This window comes from Ostrea edulis, chromosome 8 (genome assembly GCF_947568905.1).
Source record: "Ostrea edulis chromosome 8, xbOstEdul1.1, whole genome shotgun sequence".
NCBI classification, from domain to species: Eukaryota; Metazoa; Mollusca; class Bivalvia; order Ostreida; family Ostreidae; genus Ostrea; species Ostrea edulis.
In genome coordinates this window covers 17,623,214-17,646,122 of record NC_079171.1, presented here as the reverse complement: position 1 = coordinate 17,646,122, position 22,909 = coordinate 17,623,214, and the positions used below count along the sequence as shown (strand labels likewise).

The 22,909-nt window shown below is 32.1% G+C and overlaps 1 protein-coding gene across 1 annotated transcript in view; it reads left to right on the top strand.

The window, feature by feature from the left end:
- The window catches only part of LOC125661325 (methylcrotonoyl-CoA carboxylase beta chain, mitochondrial-like), a 48,372-nt gene that overhangs the window by 774 nt on the left and 24,689 nt on the right, over positions 1-22,909 (top strand). The window contains exons 2-7 of the mRNA XM_048893296.2: positions 4,816-4,882; positions 7,495-7,579; positions 7,767-7,868; positions 13,032-13,159; positions 18,829-18,941; positions 19,075-19,188. Of these exons, the coding sequence (XP_048749253.1) occupies positions 4,816-4,882; positions 7,495-7,579; positions 7,767-7,868; positions 13,032-13,159; positions 18,829-18,941; positions 19,075-19,188 (609 nt within the window). The remainder of the gene's footprint in view (positions 1-4,815; positions 4,883-7,494; positions 7,580-7,766; positions 7,869-13,031; positions 13,160-18,828; positions 18,942-19,074; positions 19,189-22,909) is intronic.

Here is a 22,909-nt window from a genome sequence, read left to right as displayed (position 1 = left end):
GTGTGACCGTTGGACTGAGCGAAGCATGAAATAGTCATTGGCGTGTCCCGAGTGATAATCATAATTCTGTTAAGTACGGTAGATTATAATTCATTTAAAATATATCTATTATTCATGAAATTCCCCTTGCGCTAAATGCCCAGTAACATCTGAATATTAAAGGGAGATATATGAGTATAATTACAGGATCCGCCTATTCCTTTAATGCGGTAAATATAGCGCCAGCCAACATAAACCATGCATTGTGATGTCACATGTAGCCTCGACATTTTTCTTAGTCTTTCAATCAAACAATTATAAACAACAACAATACATTACGTTTGCAATTTAAAAGATAGTTAAAACTAAACAAAAATTAACCAACAAATTCAAAGGGGTAAAATGGTAAGCATAAATATATGATTATCGTACATTTTTATTTAAAGAAACTCATGAACTTGTTCATCTATTTAGTCATATTACTGTTTTTTATTTGATGATTGGCTAAAAACAGTAACAGTAACAATTACACCATTCATTTTTAATAAACTGAGTGTTTGAATTACAAATTGTACGTCCGTCTTGTATTTTCACCATTCAAATTAAAACATGAATAACTGTAGAAGCAACTAATAAACAAAACAAGATGGCGGCGCCCATATGGATCACAAAATTTTCAGTGAACGTATGTAGAGATTATCTCTATTCATTTGCTGATTTTTTTCTTATGCATACGTGTTACCTTTAGAGCCTTGCTTCGTGGACAGGCCTTGAGCTTCGCTCAGTATAAATCAAAGCAAAAACACTCACAATGTGCATTGGATTTCAGACTCCTTCCCTCTTATGCAGCAACTTTGATATGAAATTTCTTGACTGTGTCGTCAATTTTATAGAGACAATTCACATCATGTTGAGTGTGTGTCACACTTATTCAGCATTGCATGGAGTTTGCCTTTATTTTTAAAAAAGACACCAAAAAGACCTGTTTATGGTAATGTTTACTTTCTCGCTAAAGAGGTATAATCGCGTTTTAGAAAGAATTTCTCGCTATAGTGTTCCCAACCTGCTGAAAGATTCAGTCACTGGTGTCCAGATAGCTCTGTTAGTAGAGCACCTGACAAGAGATTTAGGTGGCCTGGGTTTGAATCCTGGTCTGGTCCGTTGCTTTATGAAATATTTTTCATTTAAAAGATGGAAAGTATCAAGGTTTCGTACATTATTCCCTTATAAATCATTTATTATATACTCAACTATCTTTTCAATGATATCAATAGCTGGAGGCTATTGAAACAAATCTTTACAGGCTCTGAGATATTTAGGAAAACTTTTTACCCCTCCTGGCCCCTTATAGCACTTGAGCAAAGTTAACATGTGAGTCATGTGATATGCGCATCATCAACTGAAAAATGATGGGATTACCCATAGTTGCCATCACAGCGGTATACTTTATTTACAATCCCATAAATGAAATAAATAAAGTGTTTGGAAAGTACCACAAACATTTTTAAATTCCAGACAAGCTTTCTCCTACCTTCATACATTTTGTTATTGCTTGGTTTGAAAAGAAAAAACAAAAACAGCAGCTGATATGACGTCTAAATGCTTTGTTTCATCAACAGTGTAATTTTTTCTACGTTAATCCCATAAATGAAATAAAGTGTTTGGAAAGTACCACAAACATTTTTAAATTCCAGACAAGCTTTCTCCTACCTTCGTACGTTTTGTTATTGCTTGGTTTGAAAGGAAAAAACAAAATCAAAATCGCAGCTGATATGACGTCACAATGCTTTGTTTCATCGACTGTGTAATTTTTTCTACGTTCTACGGCAATTAAATGTCTAAAGTTGTGTTGCAAAATGTTAAAAGTTACATTGGCTCTAAATCTGAAAATTTTATTTTGTTGTACAAATATGCTATTATGATAGTTTTGTATGTAACTAAATTTAACCATTGCATTGTAATTGATAAAATTAAAACTATTAAGATTAAGTTTTATCAAAATAAAGATTTCAGTTCTATTGAATATATATAGGATTATATAGAAATCAATTTTTGTACTGGAAGACAATAATGAATTGCTTCATTCAGAGCCTCTGAATAGGTTTTTGACAGTTATTTTTAACAAAAGTTTATAAACCTTTTTTTCTGTGATTGAAATAGTAAATCACAAAATTTTCGACACAAAAAATGACAGCTAGTATTGCTTGAAGGGTCTTCACTCGTCTCAACTGTCACACCGTAAAACAGGGATGACCCCTGAAAATAGACATTGTGAAGTAGGTTTCATATCCTTATTTACAACTTTTGTTCTATATGTCTTTACAAATTATTTTTGCTGAAGAAGAGAATGATGAAAACGTGTCAAAAATTGCACGATATATTCATAGAACATTTTTCGAGCCCTACGGAGTTCCGACACTTTTTGAATCAGCAAATTGTTATACCTCATGTCACATTTATCAAGTCTCCTTTTAATATAAAATTTGCTGAAAATAGTTCATTATGATGCGCTTGTGAATTTCTTTAAAAAAGTTGATATAACAAGTGCACAGTTGACTGACTTTCCATACATGGAGAGGTCTGTATTCAGAAAATAATATAATCAATGATTAAAGTAACTCATACACACAAACATGCATTGAAGAACAATTTTTACAGTTATTTTTTGTAACTTGTCATTTTGTGAAAACTCTTTCATCAAGTTCATATGATGACATTCTAAAGAAGACAGGCATCAAAGCCAGAATTTTAGAACAACAAAGACAAAAATCTGATCAAATTTTGTTCCATAATGCTTACAAATATATTTTTAGCTCATCTGAGTTGAAAACTATTCTTATCACATTTTGTCTGGATAGCATCCATCTGTCTGTGCTTCTGTCCATCCATCTGTAAACTTTTTACATTTTCAACTTCTTGTCCAGAACCACAGGGCCAATTTCAATCAAACTTGGCACAATTCATCCTTGGGTAAGGAGATTCAAGTTTTTTCAAAAGAAGGGCTATACTTCAAAAGAAGGGCGAGATAATCAAGAAAATGCAATAATAGGGTGGGTCATTTAAAAATCTTCTCAAAAAAGCACTGGTCCAAAAAAGTTGAAACTTACATGAAAGCTTCCGGAGCACAAGTTTCCCTATAAACTTTTTACCCGCTGAGCTTGGGAAACAGGAATTGAGTGACTCAATTAACTATAGTGTTCAATGATTGATGGAATTTAGGAAGATTCAGAGAGCTGGATAAGCTCTCAATGTCAATTATTGAGTTGCATGTACATTGCAAAACACTACAACCTTCCCCTCTTTGAATTAATATATCACCAATGAAAGAAAATTACTTTTGATTTCAAACACATGCTACATATTACTTTTTCCACAGAGCTGACTTCTATCTAACATTAACCACAATGGTCAATGGCTCATACTTAGAAGGTCACACACAGCTGATGTTTCTATTGTCTCCCATCACTGTACATTTTCACTGGTTTAATTTACCATGTTGTGAAAATACATGAAATGGGCCTTCTCAATTTGGCTGTAGTTATAATCCCCCGAACGAAATTCAGGGGGGGGGGGGGGGGGGGGGGTATATAGGAATTACTCTGTCTGTCTGTCCGTCCGTCCGTCTGTCTGTGCAGATTCGTGTCCGGGTCATAACTTCTTTATTCTTTGACTTAGTCATACCATATTTGGCACACAGGTGGATCTCCATGAGACGATGTGTCGAGTACCTTAATGACCTTGACCTCAAGGTCAAAATTAAAGTTTTTTTTACAATGGATTCGTGTCCGGGCCATAACTTCTTTGTTCTTTGACATAGGCATACCATATTTGACACATGAGTGTATCACCATGAGACGATGTGTCATGTACCTTCATGACCTTGACCTCAAGGTCAAAATTAAAAGTTTTTACAATGGATTCGTGTCGGGGCCATGACTTCTTTGTTCTTTGACATAGGCATACCATATTTGACACATGAGTGTATCACCATGAGACGATGTGTCGGGTACCTATATGACCTTGAACTTTGACCTCAAGGTCAAAATTGATTATAGGGTTTTGACATAGTCATACCATAAGACATGGATGTATCACCATGAGACTATGTGTCATGTACATTCATGACCTCTTTATGACCTTGACCTTTGATCTCAAGGTCAAAATTATAGGTTTATGCTATGGATTTGTGTTCGGACTATATCTTCCATTTTCTTCTATAAAGGCATACCATATTCTTACACTCAGGAAAGAAATAATTTATACCTATTAACAACACCCTTTGGGAGATTGGGGTAAGCGGGGGGTATTCTTAGTGAGCATTGCTCACAGTACCTCTTGTTAAAATTTGATTTTTCAAATGTACTTTTAGTCATTACTTTCTATCCTGCTCTATATTGAAGACGTACTCCATGATGTGATCTATCAGCATATTGCTTGATTTGAGATTTATTGTGTTTATCTTGATGGTAGAGGTTTTTTCTCTCTTTCTCTCTCTCTTTCTTTTTGTTGTATTTACTAATATGGAAGTTTGGTTCTCAATTCCCTATTGAACAGAAGTTTGGCCGCTGACACACCTGTTGTTGTATTAGGACCTAAAAAGGCTGTTATTCTATGTAGTCCTTTTAGAGTTATAAACCAATACATGTATTTCAAAAGTGATACACGTGGGATGAATTCTGTGTTAACTAGGTCTTTCTCAGTCCTAAAGTGATACACGTGGGATGAATTCTGTGTTAACTATTGCTATTGCGTTGATGCATCCAGTGATTTTAAAATGATATGATGTTTAAAATACTTTGAATTTTATGACAAATATACCATATATATATTATCCAGGAAAATGCAGAGACAATGCAGAATCTTGTGGATGATTTGAAATCCAAAGTGAACAAAATTCAACAAGGTGAGTAGATCTAAGTCGATGAAATCATAGAATTTAAGGTAGTACTCTACATCGTCATAATGGCTGACTTCCTTTAAAAACATGGATGACAAAATCGATATCAGCAATATTTGACTTTTCCTTTTCCATCTAAATACCTAGCCGAGTAGCTCAGTAGGTTAGAATACCGACTGCTGAACTGTAGGTCGCAGGTTCGAGTCCAGCAGGGGTTTTAAATTTTTTTCAGATTACCTTCTACTAAAACTGTATTTTTTGACAAAATAAAGTAAATTTGAAAATTTTCAAATTCAAAATATTTTTGTACATATCCTACACTTTTCATCTACATCAAATTTCTCTGGTGTAGCATACCTCCTTAACTTCAAGGTAAATATAGGTCTGTATCAACTTCAGGTCCAGATCAGTGTCTTGATTTTGCTAGTCTTCGCTAGCCAAGGGTTTTCAGTCCACTCTGCTCCCCAGGGGTAGTGGAGTGGACCAAGAAACCTTATCTAATGGAGATGGATTTAATTTTAATAGCTGTACAGATTTGTTATAATATTTTTGATAGTTACATTTAGCTATTTTGTAAGTCCCCTACCAGCAGGGCCAAAGGAAACTACTGGCTTGCACTTTGTCCATCCTTCTGTCCTTCTGTCACAACTTTGTTTTCCAGAATGTTTTTCATTATGCTTTAATTTAGGAAGCTGACATACTCTATGTGTACAAACCAAGTTTAAGTTTGGTCACTGTTGAGTGATTTTTATGAGAATTATAGGACTTGGTACATGTTTCACATCTCAAACAGAAGATTTTTGAGTGTACCAAATAACTTGGTACACCCCAAGTCCAAGCTTCATGGTTGGGTAACCATGCCTTTGTATTTCTAATCATTAGACCTAAAATTACCAATGATTGGTAACAATCAAGGAAGGGCATCGCACTTTCGGAATACGGTGTGTCAGTTACCAGACTTGGTATGGAGCATTGAATATTAAAACAAAAACACAAAAATTTGGGTGGCTTGGGCGACCAACAGAAACAAGAGAACAGGCAGTATATTTCTGAAGTATCTGTTATGCCCATCACTAACACTTCATGAAAATAGTATACTGGATGAGTACTCACCATCTTGTGTTCGGATTTCGGTCACAAAGTGATACATCCAGCAATCTATCATTTGTAAAAGACAGAGGGACAGTTTTATATCACTCTATCAGCATATCTGATCCGTTTTTGTTGGTCACCCAAATAGTCTGTTTTCAAGATAATTTTCAGAAATGATATCTCAGAAACGCATGGAAGTATTTTCTATCATGCCCCCAAATGTCCAAAACAATAGTTTTAGTAAGTTATTAGCTTAAATCCATTTTAAAAGACATGGCAGACAATACTGAATGTGTACAAAAAACCTAATAATACTTGAAAACTACTCACTGTGCACCCTCACCTGGCTGTTGAATACAGAACTCCCCTTGATGGCACAAATTATCAAACCCAGCCAATACAAAATTGCACCAATCAAATTAAATGCAAATGATCTTGATTAAAGGATAAAATATACAGAAGGGTTCTAATAGATTAAATAGAGACCACAAAGAGTTTTCATTTCTCGTGTGAAACATGTACTAAGTATGTTGTTAAACTTTTCTCTCGCCACTCGATTTGGTCCCTTGCTTCGCTCGGTACCAAATCTCTTGGTACTCGAGAAAAGTTTACCAACATATACTTATAGTGCTGAATATAGTTTACCAGACTTTTTTGCACTAATGCTTTAACTTACGAGTCTGAAATTTGATATGTGATTACCAGAAGAGAAGACAGATGTTCACTTTTGTTGAGGTTTACCTATCATTCTGACAAGAATTGTAAGACTTAGTTTCTTGGTTGATGAATTCTTATTTTCTGGACAATTTTCACCATGCCTTGATTTAGAAAGCTGCAATTTTGTAATAGTGTATGTGATTTACTAATATATGTTTACAGATTAAGTTGAAGGTTCATCACAGTTGAGTAATTTTTACGAGATTTATGGGGCTTTTTACAAAAGTACACCGTTACTCAAGCACCCTCTAGTGTCTCAGTCACTTCATACCTAGTTTTGAAAATGACACCACACCAGTTGAAATACTAACAAGTAATTGAATTCAATTTAATTCTCCCAATATTTTCACCAAAACATATCAAATACATATTAGTCTAAGAGGTATACTACTTAGAAGAAATCTTATAATTTGACATTTTGTTTGTTTCAAAATCCCCTATTGGCAAATTAGAAAAGAACACTTCAAGAACTTCTGAGCAAGAGTAGCATTATTGTTATTTTTGTTTGTTTGTTGGGGTTTTTTTTTTGGTTTAAAAAAAATGAAAAATCCATTTTCACATATTTTCTTCTTCATTAAACTGATTTCAGTTCACAATCTTTGGTGAAAATTAATTTCCTCTTTACCTCAAAATGAAAATAAGCTCTGCCATTTTGTGGTGAATCGGTCATTTGTCTGTGAATTTTTACGGATTTGAACTATGGAAAATCCAGACTTGTCAGAGTACCAATGAAGTAAAATGAAATTGGGAGGGGTTAATTTTGATTTCATGAGCCTCTTTTCATGTTTAGTTCTGTCATTTATGTGTAGGTGGTGGTGAGAATGCCAGAAAGAAGCACACTGACCGGGGTAAAATGTTACCCAGGGACCGGGTTAATTCTCTGCTGGATCCCCAGTAAGTCAGTCTCCAGATATTGACATTACTGTAATAAATACTTGAATCGTGGTAGTCCAGTGACAAAAAATGTATTTCAACTATAATATATGATGCTGCATCAGCAGTTGTAGATATAATGAGGATTGAATGTAACAAATAACTGCTGATTCTGATAACAGTCTGCAAGTACCTTCTGCTTGTTTAGGTCTCCATTCCTGGAACTTAGTCAGCTGGCCGGGTACCAGTTATATGGGGAGGATGAGGTTCCTGCTGGAGGAATTATCACTGGAATTGGACGCGTATCCGGGTATCTTTATTAATTAAATTAGTAAATAATTACTGATGTGATACCTTGAATCTTGTTTAATTTTGTACATGTTATATTGAATCTTGTTTAATTTTGTACATGTTATATTGAATCCTGCTGTTTAATTTTGTACATGTTATATTGAATCCTGTTGTTTAATTTTGTACATGTTATATTGAATCCTGTTTAATTTTGTACATGTTATATTGAATCCTGCTGTTTAATTTTGTACATGTTATATTGAATCCTGCTGTTTAATTTTGTACATGTTATATTGAATCCTGCTATTTAATGTTGTACATGTTATATTGAATCCTGCTGTTTAATTTTGTACATGTTATATTGAATCCTGCTGTTTAATTTTGTACATGTTATATTGAATCTTGTTTAATTTTGTACATGTTATATTGAATCCTGCTGTTTAATTTTGTACATGTTATATTGAATGCTGTTTAATTTTGTACATGTTATATTGAATCTTGTTTAATTTTGTACATGTTATATTGAATCCTGCTATTTAATTTTGTACATGTTATATTGAATCCTGCTGTTTAATTTTGTACATGTTATATTGAATCTTGTTTAATTTTGTACATGTTATATTGAATCCTGCTGTTTAATTTTGTATATGTTATATTGAATCTTGTTTAATTTTGTACATGTTATATTGAATCCTGCTATTTAATTTTGTACATGTTATATTGAATCCTGCTGTTTAATTTTGTACATGTTATATTGAATCTTGTTTAATTTTGTACATGTTATATTGAATCCTGCTATTTAATTTTGTACATGTTATATTGAATCTTGTTTAATTTTGTACATGTTATATTGAATCCTGCTGTTTAATTTTGTACATGTTATATTGAATCTTGTTTAATTTTGTACATGTTATATTGAATCCTGCTATTTAATTTTGTACATGTTATATTGAATCCTGCTGTTTAATTTTGTACATGTTATATTGAATCTTGTTTAATTTTGTACATGTTATATTGAATCCTGCTGTTTAATTTTGTACATGTTATATTGAATCTTGTTTAATTTTGTATATGTTATATTGAATCTTGTTTAATTTTGTACATGTTATATTGAATCCTGCTATTTAATTTTGTACATGTTATATTGAATCCTGCTGTTTAATTTTGTACATGTTATATTGAATCTTGTTTAATTTCATATATGTTATATTGAATCCTGCTGTTTAATTTTGTACATGTTATATTGAATCTTGTTTAATTTTGTATATGTTATATTGAATCTTGTTTAATTTTGTACATGTTATATTGAATCCTGCTGTTTAATTTTGTACATGTTATATTGAATCCTGTTTAATTTTGTACTTGTTATATTGAATCTTGCTGTTTAATTTTGTACATGTTATATTGAATCTTGTTTAATTTCATGTATGTTATATTGAATCCTGCTGTTTAATTTTGTACATGTTATATTGAATCCTGCTGTTTAATTTTGTACATGTTATATTGAATCTTGTTTAATTTTGTACATGTTATATTGAATCCTACTGTTTAATTTTGTACATGTTATATTGAATCCTGCTGTTTAATTTTGTATATGTTATATTGAATCTTGTTTAATTTTGTACATGTTATATTGAATCCTGCTATTTAATTTTGTACATGTTATATTGAATCCTGCTGTTTAATTTTGTACATGTTATATTGAATCTTGTTTAATTTTGTACATGTTATATTGAATCCTGCTATTTAATTTTGTACATGTTATATTGAATCCTGCTGTTTAATTTTGTACATGTTATATTGAATCTTGTTTAATTTTGTACATGTTATATTGAATCCTGCTGTTTAATTTTGTACATGTTATATTGAATCTTGTTTAATTTTGTACATGTTATATTGAATCCTGCTATTTAATTTTGTACATGTTATATTGAATCTTGCTGTTTAATTTTGTACATGTTATATTGAATCTTGTTTAATTTTGTACATGTTATATTGAATCCTGCTGTTTAATTTTGTACATGTTATATTGAATCTTGTTTAATTTTGTATATGTTATATTGAATCCTGCTGTTTAATTTTGTACATGTTATATTGAATCTTGTTTAATTTTGTATATGTTATATTGAATCTTGTTTAATTTTGTATATGTTATATTGAATCCTGCTGTTTAATTTTGTACATGTTATATTGAATCTTGTTTAATTTTGTATATGTTATATTGAATCTTGTTTAATTTTGTACATGTTATATTGAATCCTGCTATTTAATTTTGTACATGTTATATTGAATCCTGCTGTTTAATTTTGTACATGTTATATTGAATCTTGTTTAATTTCATATATGTTATATTGAATCCTGCTGTTTAATTTTGTACATGTTATATTGAATCTTGTTTAATTTTGTATATGTTATATTGAATCTTGTTTAATTTTGTACATGTTATATTGAATCCTGCTGTTTAATTTTGTACATGTTATATTGAATCTTGTTTAATTTTGTACATGTTATATTGAATCCTGTTTAATTTTGTACTTGTTATATTGAATCTTGCTGTTTAATTTTGTACATGTTATATTGAATCTTGTTTAATTTCATATATGTTATATTGAATCCTGCTGTTTAATTTTGTACATGTTATATTGAATCCTGCTGTTTAATTTTGTACATGTTATATTGAATCTTGTTTAATTTTGTACATGTTATATTGAATCCTGCTGTTTAATTTTGTACATGTTATATTGAATCCTGCTGTTTAATTTTGTACATGTTATATTGAATCTTGTTTAATTTTGTACATGTTATATTGAATCCTGCTATTTAATTTTGTACATGTTATATTGAATCCTGCTGTTTAATTTTGTACATGTTATATTGAATCTTGTTTAATTTTGTACATGTTATATTGAATCCTGCTATTTAATTTTGTACATGTTATATTGAATCCTGCTGTTTAATTTTGTACATGTTATATTGAATCTTGTTTAATTTTGTACATGTTATATTGAATCCTGCTGTTTAATTTTGTACATGTTATATTGAATCTTGTTTAATTTTGTACATGTTATATTGAATCCTGCTATTTAATTTTGTACATGTTATATTGAATCCTGCTGTTTAATTTTGTACATGTTATATTGAATCCTGTTTAATTTTGTACATGTTATATTGAATCCTGCTGTTTAATTTTGTACATGTTATATTGAATCTTGTTTAATTTTGTATATGTTATATTGAATCCTGCTGTTTAATTTTGTACATGTTATATTGAATCTTGTTTAATTTTGTATATGTTATATTGAATCTTGTTTAATTTTGTACATGTTATATTGAATCCTGCTATTTAATTTTGTACATGTTATATTGAATCCTGCTGTTTAATTTTGTACATGTTATATTGAATCTTGTTTAATTTCATATATGTTATATTGAATCCTGCTGTTTAATTTTGTACATGTTATATTGAATCTTGTTTAATTTTGTATATGTTATATTGAATCTTGTTTAATTTTGTACATGTTATATTGAATCCTGCTATTTAATTTTGTACATGTTATATTGAATCTTGTTTAATTTTGTACATGTTATATTGAATCCTGTTTAATTTTGTACATGTTATATTGAATCTTGCTGTTTAATTTTGTACATGTTATATTGAATCTTGTTTAATTTCATATATGTTATATTGAATCCTGCTGTTTAATTTTGTACATGTTATATTGAATCTTGTTTAATTTCATATATGTTATATTGAATCCTGCTGTTTAATTTTGTACATGTTATATTGAATCCTGCTGTTTAATTTTGTACATGTTATATTGAATCTTGTTTAATTTTGTACATGTTATATTGAATCCTGCTGTTTAATTTTGTACATGTTATATTGAATCCTGCTGTTTAATTTTGTACATGTTATATTGAATCTTGTTTAATTTCATATATGTTATATTGAATCTTGCTGTTTAATTTTGTACATGTTATATTGAATCTTGTTTAATTTCATATATGTTATATTGAATCCTGCTGTTTAATTTTGTACATGTTATATTGAATCCTGCTGTTTAATTTTGTACATGTTATATTGAATCTTGTTTAATTTTGTACATGTTATATTGAATCCTGCTGTTTAATTTTGTACATGTTATATTGAATCCTGCTGTTTAATTTTGTACATGTTATATTGAATCTTGTTTAATTTTGTACATGTTATATTGAATCCTGCTATTTAATTTTGTACATGTTATATTGAATCCTGCTGTTTAATTTTGTACATGTTATATTGAATCTTGTTTAATTTTGTACATGTTATATTGAATCCTGCTATTTAATTTTGTACATGTTATATTGAATCCTGCTGTTTAATTTTGTACATGTTATATTGAATCTTGTTTAATTTTGTACATGTTATATTGAATCCTGCTGTTTAATTTTGTACATGTTATATTGAATCTTGTTTAATTTTGTACATGTTATATTGAATCCTGCTATTTAATTTTGTACATGTTATATTGAATCCTGCTGTTTAATTTTGTACATGTTATATTGAATCCTGTTTAATTTTGTACATGTTATATTGAATCCTGCTGTTTAATTTTGTACATGTTATATTGAATCTTGTTTAATTTTGTATATGTTATATTGAATCCTGCTGTTTAATTTTGTACATGTTATATTGAATCTTGTTTAATTTTGTATATGTTATATTGAATCTTGTTTAATTTTGTACATGTTATATTGAATCCTGCTATTTAATTTTGTACATGTTATATTGAATCCTGCTGTTTAATTTTGTACATGTTATATTGAATCTTGTTTAATTTCATATATGTTATATTGAATCCTGCTGTTTAATTTTGTACATGTTATATTGAATCTTGTTTAATTTTGTATATGTTATATTGAATCTTGTTTAATTTTGTACATGTTATATTGAATCCTGCTGTTTAATTTTGTACATGTTATATTGAATCTTGTTTAATTTTGTACATGTTATATTGAATCCTGTTTAATTTTGTACATGTTATATTGAATCTTGCTGTTTAATTTTGTACATGTTATATTGAATCTTGTTTAATTTCATATATGTTATATTGAATCCTGCTGTTTAATTTTGTACATGTTATATTGAATCCTGTTGTTTAATTTTATATATGTTATATTGAATACCTTTGTCTTTTATTAGGATAGAGTGTATGATTGTGGCCAATGATCCGACAGTGAAAGGAGGGTCATACTATCCTGTCACAGTCAAAAAACACCTAAGGGCCCAGGAGATTGCCCAGCAAAACCATTTACCATGCATATATCTAGGTTAGAAATAGGTCAGAGATCATTTTAAGAACTGTTACTGAATTTCATTTGATTTCAAATAGATGATTTTAGGGATGCATTCAAGACGACAGTGACTACGTATATATTGTACTATCATGTAGAATGATACTCTAAACTTGACACTACACAGTGACTACGTATATATTGTACTATCATGTAGAATGATACTCTAAACTTGACACTACACAGTGACTACGTATATATTGTACTGTCATGTAGAATGATACTCTAAACTTGCCACTACACAGTGACTACGTATATATTGTACTGTCATGTAGAATGATACTCTAAACTTGACACTACACAGTGACTACGTATATATTGTACTATCATGTAGAATGATACTCTAAACTTGACACTACACAGTGACTACGTATATATTGTACTATCATGTAGAATGATACTCTAAACTTGACACTACACAGTGACTACGTATATATTGTACTATCATGTAGAATGATACTCTAAACTTGCCACTACACAGCAATGGGTAAATTTTCATGCTACATGGAAGTATCAAATCCAAGAAAGTTTCACACTTGATTTTGCATAATTTGTTGTTGTTTTTTCATATTCTATTTCCTCTGGAATTCACTTGTCTTAATTACATATGATATGACCAAAACAATCTTCTCCTGATTTGGGTTCACAACTGGAATTGTTAAATTAGTTGACTACCAACTCAAAAGATTTTCTTAGATTTTTCTGCATACTTCAACGATGAGATGTTTACGTGGAAATGTCATTTTAAAATAGTTCAAAGATCCTCTTAGAGCTTGTTCAGATATTGAAATTGGATGTCATTGTTCTACTGTACACTGTACTTTCATTTTGTCACAGAGAGATCATGGTGAAATACATATTAACCATGGTAGTACCAAATAAAAAGTAATTCAGTTTTATTAGCCAAGTTGCAACGAAAAGTTTACAATCTAATCAAATGAAACTTTGATATATTGTTGAGTACCAGGTAAGGAAGACCCCTATTAATTTTGGAGGAAAATGGTCAAAGGTCAAGGTCACAGTGACCGAAAATAGAATGAAAATTTCAGAAAAATTTGGTTTCCGGATGATAACTCAAAAAGTTTAAATCTGAATCAAATGATACTTAATGATTTTGTTATGTACCAGGTAAGAAAAACCCCTATTGATTTTGGAGAAAATAGGTCAAAGGTCAAGGTCACTGACCGAAAATAGAATGAAAATTCCAACAACAACAAAATGGTTTCAGGAGGATAACTCGAAAAAATTTAATTTGAATCATATGAAACTTGGATATATTGTTGGATACCAGCAAAGCAAGGCCCCTATTGATTTTGGAGAAAAAAGGTCAAAAGTCAAGGTCACAGTGACCGAAAATAGATTGAAAACTTCAGACAAATTTAATATGGTTTCTGGACAGTAACTTGAAAAGTTTAAAACTGAATCAAATGAAACTTGGTTATATTGTTTGATAGCAGGTTAGGAAGACCCCCTATTGATTTTGGAGAAAAAAGGTCAAGGTCACAGTTCTGAAAAAAGATTGAAAATTTTAGAAATATCTGGAGCTGCATGATAACTCTAAAAGTTTAAATACGAATATTCACAATTATAACTATGCCACATCATTCCTGACTTTACAATGTATCCCATGCAACTCGGCTCATGCACTCCTGGGTGCATATATTGATTTTTCTAAAGAATTAAGGATGGCAAGATTTGAAAATAAAAATTATTGATAGAACAATATGCAAAGCTATGAGGGAGGAAAAAGGTAAGAATTGATTTCCAATTGGCCAACTTCCCAATTTTGGGGATGTACATGTTGCTCTAAAGACAAGTATATTATTTTCTTGGCGTAAGGAAGATATAGAACCTAGAATCTGATGGTTAATTGACCTTTCCATTCAGTAGAGCTGCATATATATCAAGTAGCAGCTAGTCTAGCTGTCTCAATCTTGGATACAGCCCAGCCCGTACCAAAATGCAGACTGATTTATCTAATGAACATGAAACAGATTCATAAAAGTATACAAATCAATTTTAGAAAACTTTTACATGCGTTAAGTTATGTAGAGAAAAATTTGTTTTGGTTATCTATAGTGATGAAACGATTGTCGCCGACAATCGGTTGTCGATCGTTTTTGGCTCTTCGATTCCGATTATCGATTCTATTTTTCATAATCGATTGTCGCTTGTACACTAATTAATATCTAATCCGAGATTCATCTGACTGTTACTCCCACTTTTATTCGAGACATGTGCGGGGGAGAGTCAGAGTGGACTCCACATTGAAAATTGGAAATTCAGTGACACCAGCTAGTGTGTATGCTGCACATATCCATAAAACTAAATAGAAATAACTCCAAAAATAATAAACATTATTAACTACATGTAAATACCGATTATATCGATCATTGATCGAAACAGTTCTTCCAATTATGACCGATTATCGATTATGAAATTTTCCCGATTTTTCAACACTAGTTATCTATCAGAAATGCTTGTTAGTCCCCACCAGCAGAGCTGATGGGGACTTTTAAGTTTGCACTCCATTCCATCCATCTGTCTGTCTATCATATCAGTTTTCCGCACTTTTTAGGTTACCTGACCTATTGCAATTGGTTGTCATCCGTCGTTGTCCGTTGTGCATCATGCGTTAACAATTGAACATTTTTAACTTCTTGATACCTACTTTTCCAATTCTTTTCAAATTTGGTATGAAGCATCTTTGGGACAAGGGGGACATAAATTGTAAATTTCAGGATTCCTGCACCCCCGGAGCCTTAGTGGTGGGGCAGAAACTGCCCAAAATTGACCAATTTTCAAAAATCTTCTTTAGAACTGCACATATTTAAGAAAAACTAAAATTTAATGCATAATGATGTTAGAGCAGGAAGGCCTCTACCAAAATTGTAAATTTCAGGATCCTCGGGTTAGGGATTTTGATCCCAGGGCAGGGCAAAACTTAGTATATAGTGTTTGTGTGTAAAACATTTAATTAACATCTTCTTTTAGTGGTATTGATACTAAATTGAAACTAAATAGATATTTAGAAGGAGTAGGTAGCCCTTTACCAAAATTGTAAATTGTATGATCCTAGGGGTAAGGGTTTGGTTTCAGGGTAGTGTCAAAATTATATTAATGATTTGAAAGACTTATTTAAGTTTGCTGATACTGTATAAAATCTAAATGCATACTTAAGAAAAGCAGAAAAGGATGTACAAAAAATGGTGTATTTCACAACCCAGGGTTTTGACTCTAGGGTGTCCAGATTAGTCACATCTTTTACAGCGAATTACAAAAGACCGGTTGAGTTTTCAATTGCCTGCTGGATTGATCAATAGACTTTACAATTTGGTCAGCCAAGTATCACATTTGGTCTGAATTTAGGTCACAAAGTTACTCAAGCATAGATTGCTTTTACAGGTAAATCTGAGTTGATTTCAGAGTCTTTTGCAGCTATTTCCCTAGGATTTTATTTTTCAAAGTGAACATCAATTAAATCAAATTTAATATATTTCTCTCTCAGGTATTCATTTAATTACTTTAACATGTTTAATTAAAAGTGCTCTCTCTCTCTCTCTCTCTCTCTCTCTCTCTCTCTCTCATTTGAAATATTATTTCAAGTGTTTTTAAATCAATAAATTTAAAATCAAATTTGATTATATTATTCTTTCAAAATTACTTTTGATTACTTTAAGTAAAGAAAAGGGTGCATTCTCTCTCTCTCTCTCAAATACAATTTTTTTTATTGATTAAATTGAACTTTACTAAACTCTTATCAATCTCTCTTTTAAAAAAAGTTCATTAGACATCTCACAAAGTGTCCACATGTACATGTACCATTCATCTGTTTGTCAATCTATATTTGAGGTCATTCCATTCATATCACACTAAGAAAACTTCCAGAAAACTCTTCTATTGTTACTGTTTCTGACCAATAGAATTCTTGTTATTATAGCTAACCATTCAAGTTCAGTCTTTCTATTCTATTTATAGTTTTTAGGGTTGGTTAGTGCACATCCACCTTTGGGAATTTTACAACACCTATTCAGCTTATAACCATGAAAAAAATAAGATGGAGAGATATTTTAACAAAGAAATTATTAACTTATACAATTAAAGAAATTCTTTTTCCTGAAATAATCAGTAAAACTGAAGTGTTAAATTATCTTATTTATGGGGTTGTCACTCACACTGAGAAAAAAAAGTTGTCAATTCTTTGTCATACCTGAGTAACTTTGTGACCTAAATTCAGACCAAATGTGATACTTTGCTGACCAAATTGTAAAGTCTGTTGATCAATCCAGCAGGCAATTAAAAACTCAACCGGTATTTTGTAATTCGCTGTAACACCTTTTATAAAGCCTTTCATCATGCAGTGTATGCACTTTTGAGGGCATTGAAGTTTTAAGAACACATCTTGTTATATACTGTTGCTGAACATTAGAATTTAGCTGAGCTATTTAGAACAGAAATTTTTTTAGCTCACCTGAGCAGAAGGCTCAAGTGAGCTTTTCTGATTAAATTTGTCATCGGCGTCGTTAAACTTTTCACAATTTTATCCTTTTCTCCAGAACCACTTGGTTAATTTCAACCAAACTTGGCGAAAAGCATCCTTGGGTGAAGGGCTTTCAAGTTTGTTCAAATGAAGGGCCATGCCCCCTTCAAAAGGGAGATAATCACAAAAATGCAAAAATAGGGTGGGGTCATTTAAAAATCTTCTTCTCAAGAATCACTGGGCCAGAAGAGCTGATATTTACTTGAAAGTTTTCTGACATAGTGCAGATTCAAGTTTGTAAAAATCATGATCCCCAAGGGTAGGGTGGGGCCACAATAGGGAATCAAAGTTTTACATACAAATATATAGGGAAAATGTCTAAAAAAAATCTTCTTCTCAAGAACCACTGGGCCAGAAAAGCTGAAATTTGGGTGAAGGACTTTCAAGTTTGTTCAAATGAAGGGCCATGCCCCTGTCAAAGGGGAGATAATCACAAAAATGCAATAATATGGTGGGGTCATTTAAAAATCTTCTTAAGAACCAAGGGGCCATAAGAGCTGAAATTTACATTGAAGCTTCCTGACATAGTGCAGATTCAAGTTTGTTAAAATCATGACCCCTGGGGGTAGGTTGGCGTCACAATAGGGGATCAAAGTTTTACATGCGAATATATAGGTAAAATCTTCTCAAGAACCACTGGGCCAGGAAAGTACAAATTTACATGAAAGCTTCCTGACATAGTGCAGATTCAAGTTTGTTAAAATCTTGACCCATGGGGGTAGGATGGGGCCACAATAGGGGATCAAAATTTTACCTACAATTATATAGGGAAAATCTTTGAAAATCACATTTTGTTCAGGTCAATGTATTAATCAAAATTAATGCAAATGTTCAGGTTTTACTTCTTGTGACAAAACAGAAAATGAAATTTGAGTCTATTGTTTTTATTCTATGGGACCTGGTTATTCTTGTGACTGTTGACATATGATTATATACGCAGAATATTATTCAGACGACTTGATTTGGGACTGGTAAGGGGCATGTTTTGTTTTGCAAAAGTTACAGAATGCTTGTTAATGATATATTATTACATTTATCCATTTCTATTGAAGTTTTGCATGATGCAGTTGACTGTGGAGGTGCCTATCTATTTTGTGTTTTGTAGTTGACTCCGGAGGTGCCAATCTGCCCCGCCAGGAAGATGTCTTCCCAGATAGAGATCACTTCGGTAGAATATTCTTCAATCAAGCCAATATGTCGGCTCTTAAAATACCTCAGGTTAGATTTTCTAGTATTTAACATGAAATATTTCCTACAGTGTAAAGGTTGATGATGTGAAGAAGGAAAATTTGGATGGAATATATAATTTGTTTGTTGCTTTGTTCCAATTTAATGTATAACATTTGTACAGATAGCGGTGGTGCTGGGGAGCTGTACTGCTGGGGGTGCTTATGTTCCTGCCATGGCAGATGAAAGTATCATTGTCAAAAAGCATGGGACCATTTTCCTTGGAGGACCCCCATTAGTAAGTGAGCTGTAAACTCAAATGAATTTTTCTGATCACCTGTGGTCCACCTGTCCGACCATAAATCTTACAAATATTTTCCTTCTTCTCTGGAACTACAGGGTCGATATCATCCAACCTTGCCATAAATCATCCTTGGGTACAGGGATTTGTACAAAGGATAGTTCATGGCAAAAAGTCATTGTTATATCAAGTTTCTTTAGTTATTTTCTGTCGTACAAAAGTATGAATTTTTATGTCCCCCTCTTGAAAAAGAGGGGGCATATCGTTTTGCAACTGTCGGTCGATCGGTCTGTAGACCATGTGTTGTCCGCTCAATATCTTGAGAACCATTCACTTGATGATAATGATATTTCATATGTGGCTTGGTTATGAGTAGAAGAGGACCCTTATTGTTTTTCAGGTCAAAGGTCAAGGGTCAATCTACTCTGGACATAGGAATATAATGTCCGCTCAATATCTTGAGGACCCTTTGCTTGAAAAACATCAAACTTAGCACACTGGTAAATCCTAAGGAGTAGATGACACCCACCCCCCCTATTGATATTGAGGTCATATGGTCAAGGGTCAAACTGGGCATAGGAATATACTGACCATTCAATGTCTAGAAAACCCTTTGCTTGACAGACATCAAACTTGGCACACCAGTACATCTTCAGAAGAAAATGACCCCTATTGATTTTGAGGTCACATGGTCAAAGGTCAAGGGTCAAACTGGACATAGGAATATACTGTCCATTCAATATCTTGAGAACCCTTTGCTTGACAGACATCAAACTTGGTACACTGGTACAACTTCAGGAGAAAATGACTCCTATTGATTTTGAGGTCACATGGTCAAAGGTCAAGAGTCAAACAGGACATTAGAATATACTGTCCGCTCAATATCTTGAGAACCCTTTGCTTGACAGACATCAATCTTCATACACTGGTACATCTTCAGGAGAAGATGATCCCAATTGATTTTGAGGTCACATGGTCAAAGGTCAAGGGTCAAACTGGACATTGGAACATAATGTCCGCTCAATATCTTGAGAACCCTTTGCTTGACAGACATCAAACTTAGTACAGTGGTGTATATTCAGGAGGAGATGACTCCTATTGATTTTGAGGTCACATGGTCAAAGGTCAAACTGAACATAGTAATATACTGTCCACTCAATATCTTGATAACCCTTTTGCTTGACAGACATCAAACTTAGTACACTGGTACATCTTCAGAAGATGACCCATATTGATTTTGAGGTCAAAAGTCAATTGTTGAACTGGACATAGTAATATGCTGTCTCCTATATTTTAAGAATTATTTGCTTGATTGACACCAAACTTGGTACACTGGTACAGCATAAGGAGTAGATGACCCCTATTGATTTTTAGGTCGCATGGTCAATTCACTCTTGACATAGGAAGATAATGCCTGCTCAATATTTTGAATTGATGATACTACTATCAATTAAATGATGTGTATGTTTAACCCTTTTCAATTTTGCACCATGGGGGGCATATGTGTTTTACAAACATCTCTTGTTCATATTTTCATTTCGATTTTGTAATTTATTATCTACAATGTTAAGATTAAACTTCAAAGTAGGCTTAAACAGCATTTTCCCCATTTAAGCACCTTTTTTGTCATGGATTTTGGCTTTGAAGTCATTGAAGGCAGGCCTGCTCCTTTTTGATATTTTGATAGAACAATTTACAATAGTATTTTTTATAGGGGCACCCCTGCCTTGGGGTCGAAATTCAAAAAAAAAAAAATGACAAAAATTACGGGTACTGTGTTTGAAAACCTGGTTCATATTTACACAGGTGTCACTTGTGCTTGGGAATTGCTCAGTTAGCTACACCGCTATCACAATGCTGAGGTTAGTGTAGCTCAGTCAGCTACACCGCTGTCACTGTATGCCGAGGTTAGTGTAGCTCAGTAAGCTACATCACTATCACTGTATGCTGAGGTTAGTATAGCCCAGTCAGCTACACCGCTGTCACTTTATGCCGAGTTTAGTGTAGCTCAGTAAGCTACACCACTGTCACTGTATGCCGAGGTTAGTGTAGCTCAGTAAGCTACACCACTGTCACTGTATGCTGAGGTTCCTTTTTGTCATGGTTTGAATCCACCTCACACAAAACTTTTACATTTTTCTTTTAATTTAGCCTTTTCAACATATTTTTTTTATTAGAGCTATTGTCATGACCCCAGTGTTGGCGTCGGCATCACACTTTAAGAAAAACATTTTAATCTTTTGAACCAAGGGGGAAAGGGTTTATATGTTTCACATATAGAAGAGATCTTGGCTTTGGTACCAAGACTTTTGACCATGTGACCTTGACCTTGGACTTTAACCCATATTTTAAAGGTTTAATCTGAGCTATATCTTTTGAACAATGAGGGATAGGGTTTTCATATTTCACATATATATGCCTCATGAAGAAACCTTTGTTTTGGTACCAGAACTATTGACCTTGAACTTTGTCCTACTTTTTAAAAACGTTAACCTTGGCTATATCTTTTGAATCAAGGAGACAGGGATTTGATATTTCATATTTAGATGCCTCATGCCCAGGCCTTTGGTATGGTATCAAAACTTTTGTCCTAGTGACCTTGGACTTTGACCTATTTTTCAAAAAGCATGTTTGTAGTTTTCATTGAACCAACTCCAATATCTAGTAGAAATGCAAAGAACGGATTAAAACTTCGATAGATGATTATAGATTTATTGATATATGAATATTGATACCGGTATGAAATGAAACGACATTTCACAGGTAATTTTGAAACAGGTCCTTAGTGTGGTATTGATACCAAGTAACAATGTCCAACCTTGAGTAGAGTCATGCTTCCTGGTGATCTTTGTTGTCTTGTGACAAACAACTCTTGTATAAAAATGTGTATATTTTCCTGCAATAATCTAGATATGATGCATGTTCATTCTTTATATGAAAGGCATTTATGTGAAAGTGAATTCCCTGTACACAAACTCAATCAAGTGGAATTATGTCTTGAGGTAGCAGACTTTCTTGTGATTTTATGTATATTATTAACTGTCCGAAATATCACACCCATCTGAAATATCAACGCTTTCCCCTATATAAAACTTCCTATCTAATAAACTCAGTTGAAAGTAGATTGAAAGTGTTCTTAAACTTTACTTCCATACATCATAATGTGTGATCAAATAAATAGATTATAGCTGTTTTTATGCCTGGATTAGATTTTATAAACTCATTGTTTCATTTAAAATACTGTAGACCAACTTTTTTCGTATGCATGAAAATTTCATGAGAACCTCATCGTCGCAAATGTTTCTTGTTGAGAATCAGTCCTTGAATGTTTGTCATAGGCTCGAAAAGGGCTCAATGGCAAAAATTATTCACTTAGAACCAGTTTACCTCAAGTGAATCGTGAAATAAAGTAGCCACAAATAAAACTTGGTGGTGTACAGTATGCTTTTAAGGCTTTTTTTTTTTTTTTTTAAATCTATTTCATTTTGTAATGTGCTAATGTAAATGAACCAAATGCTGAAAAGTGAAGAATGAGAATGATATTCATGATTTAGAACTGAATCAATGTTATTGAACAAAAAAATTTCTTTGATGTTTTACCCAACTTTGTTGAAAATGATTGTTTTTATCTTGGAAAGATTAACTGTTAAAAAACCAGTCCAATTCGGTTAAGTTATGACCCCATGGGTCATAATATGGGTCAAAATTTTTCATGGGA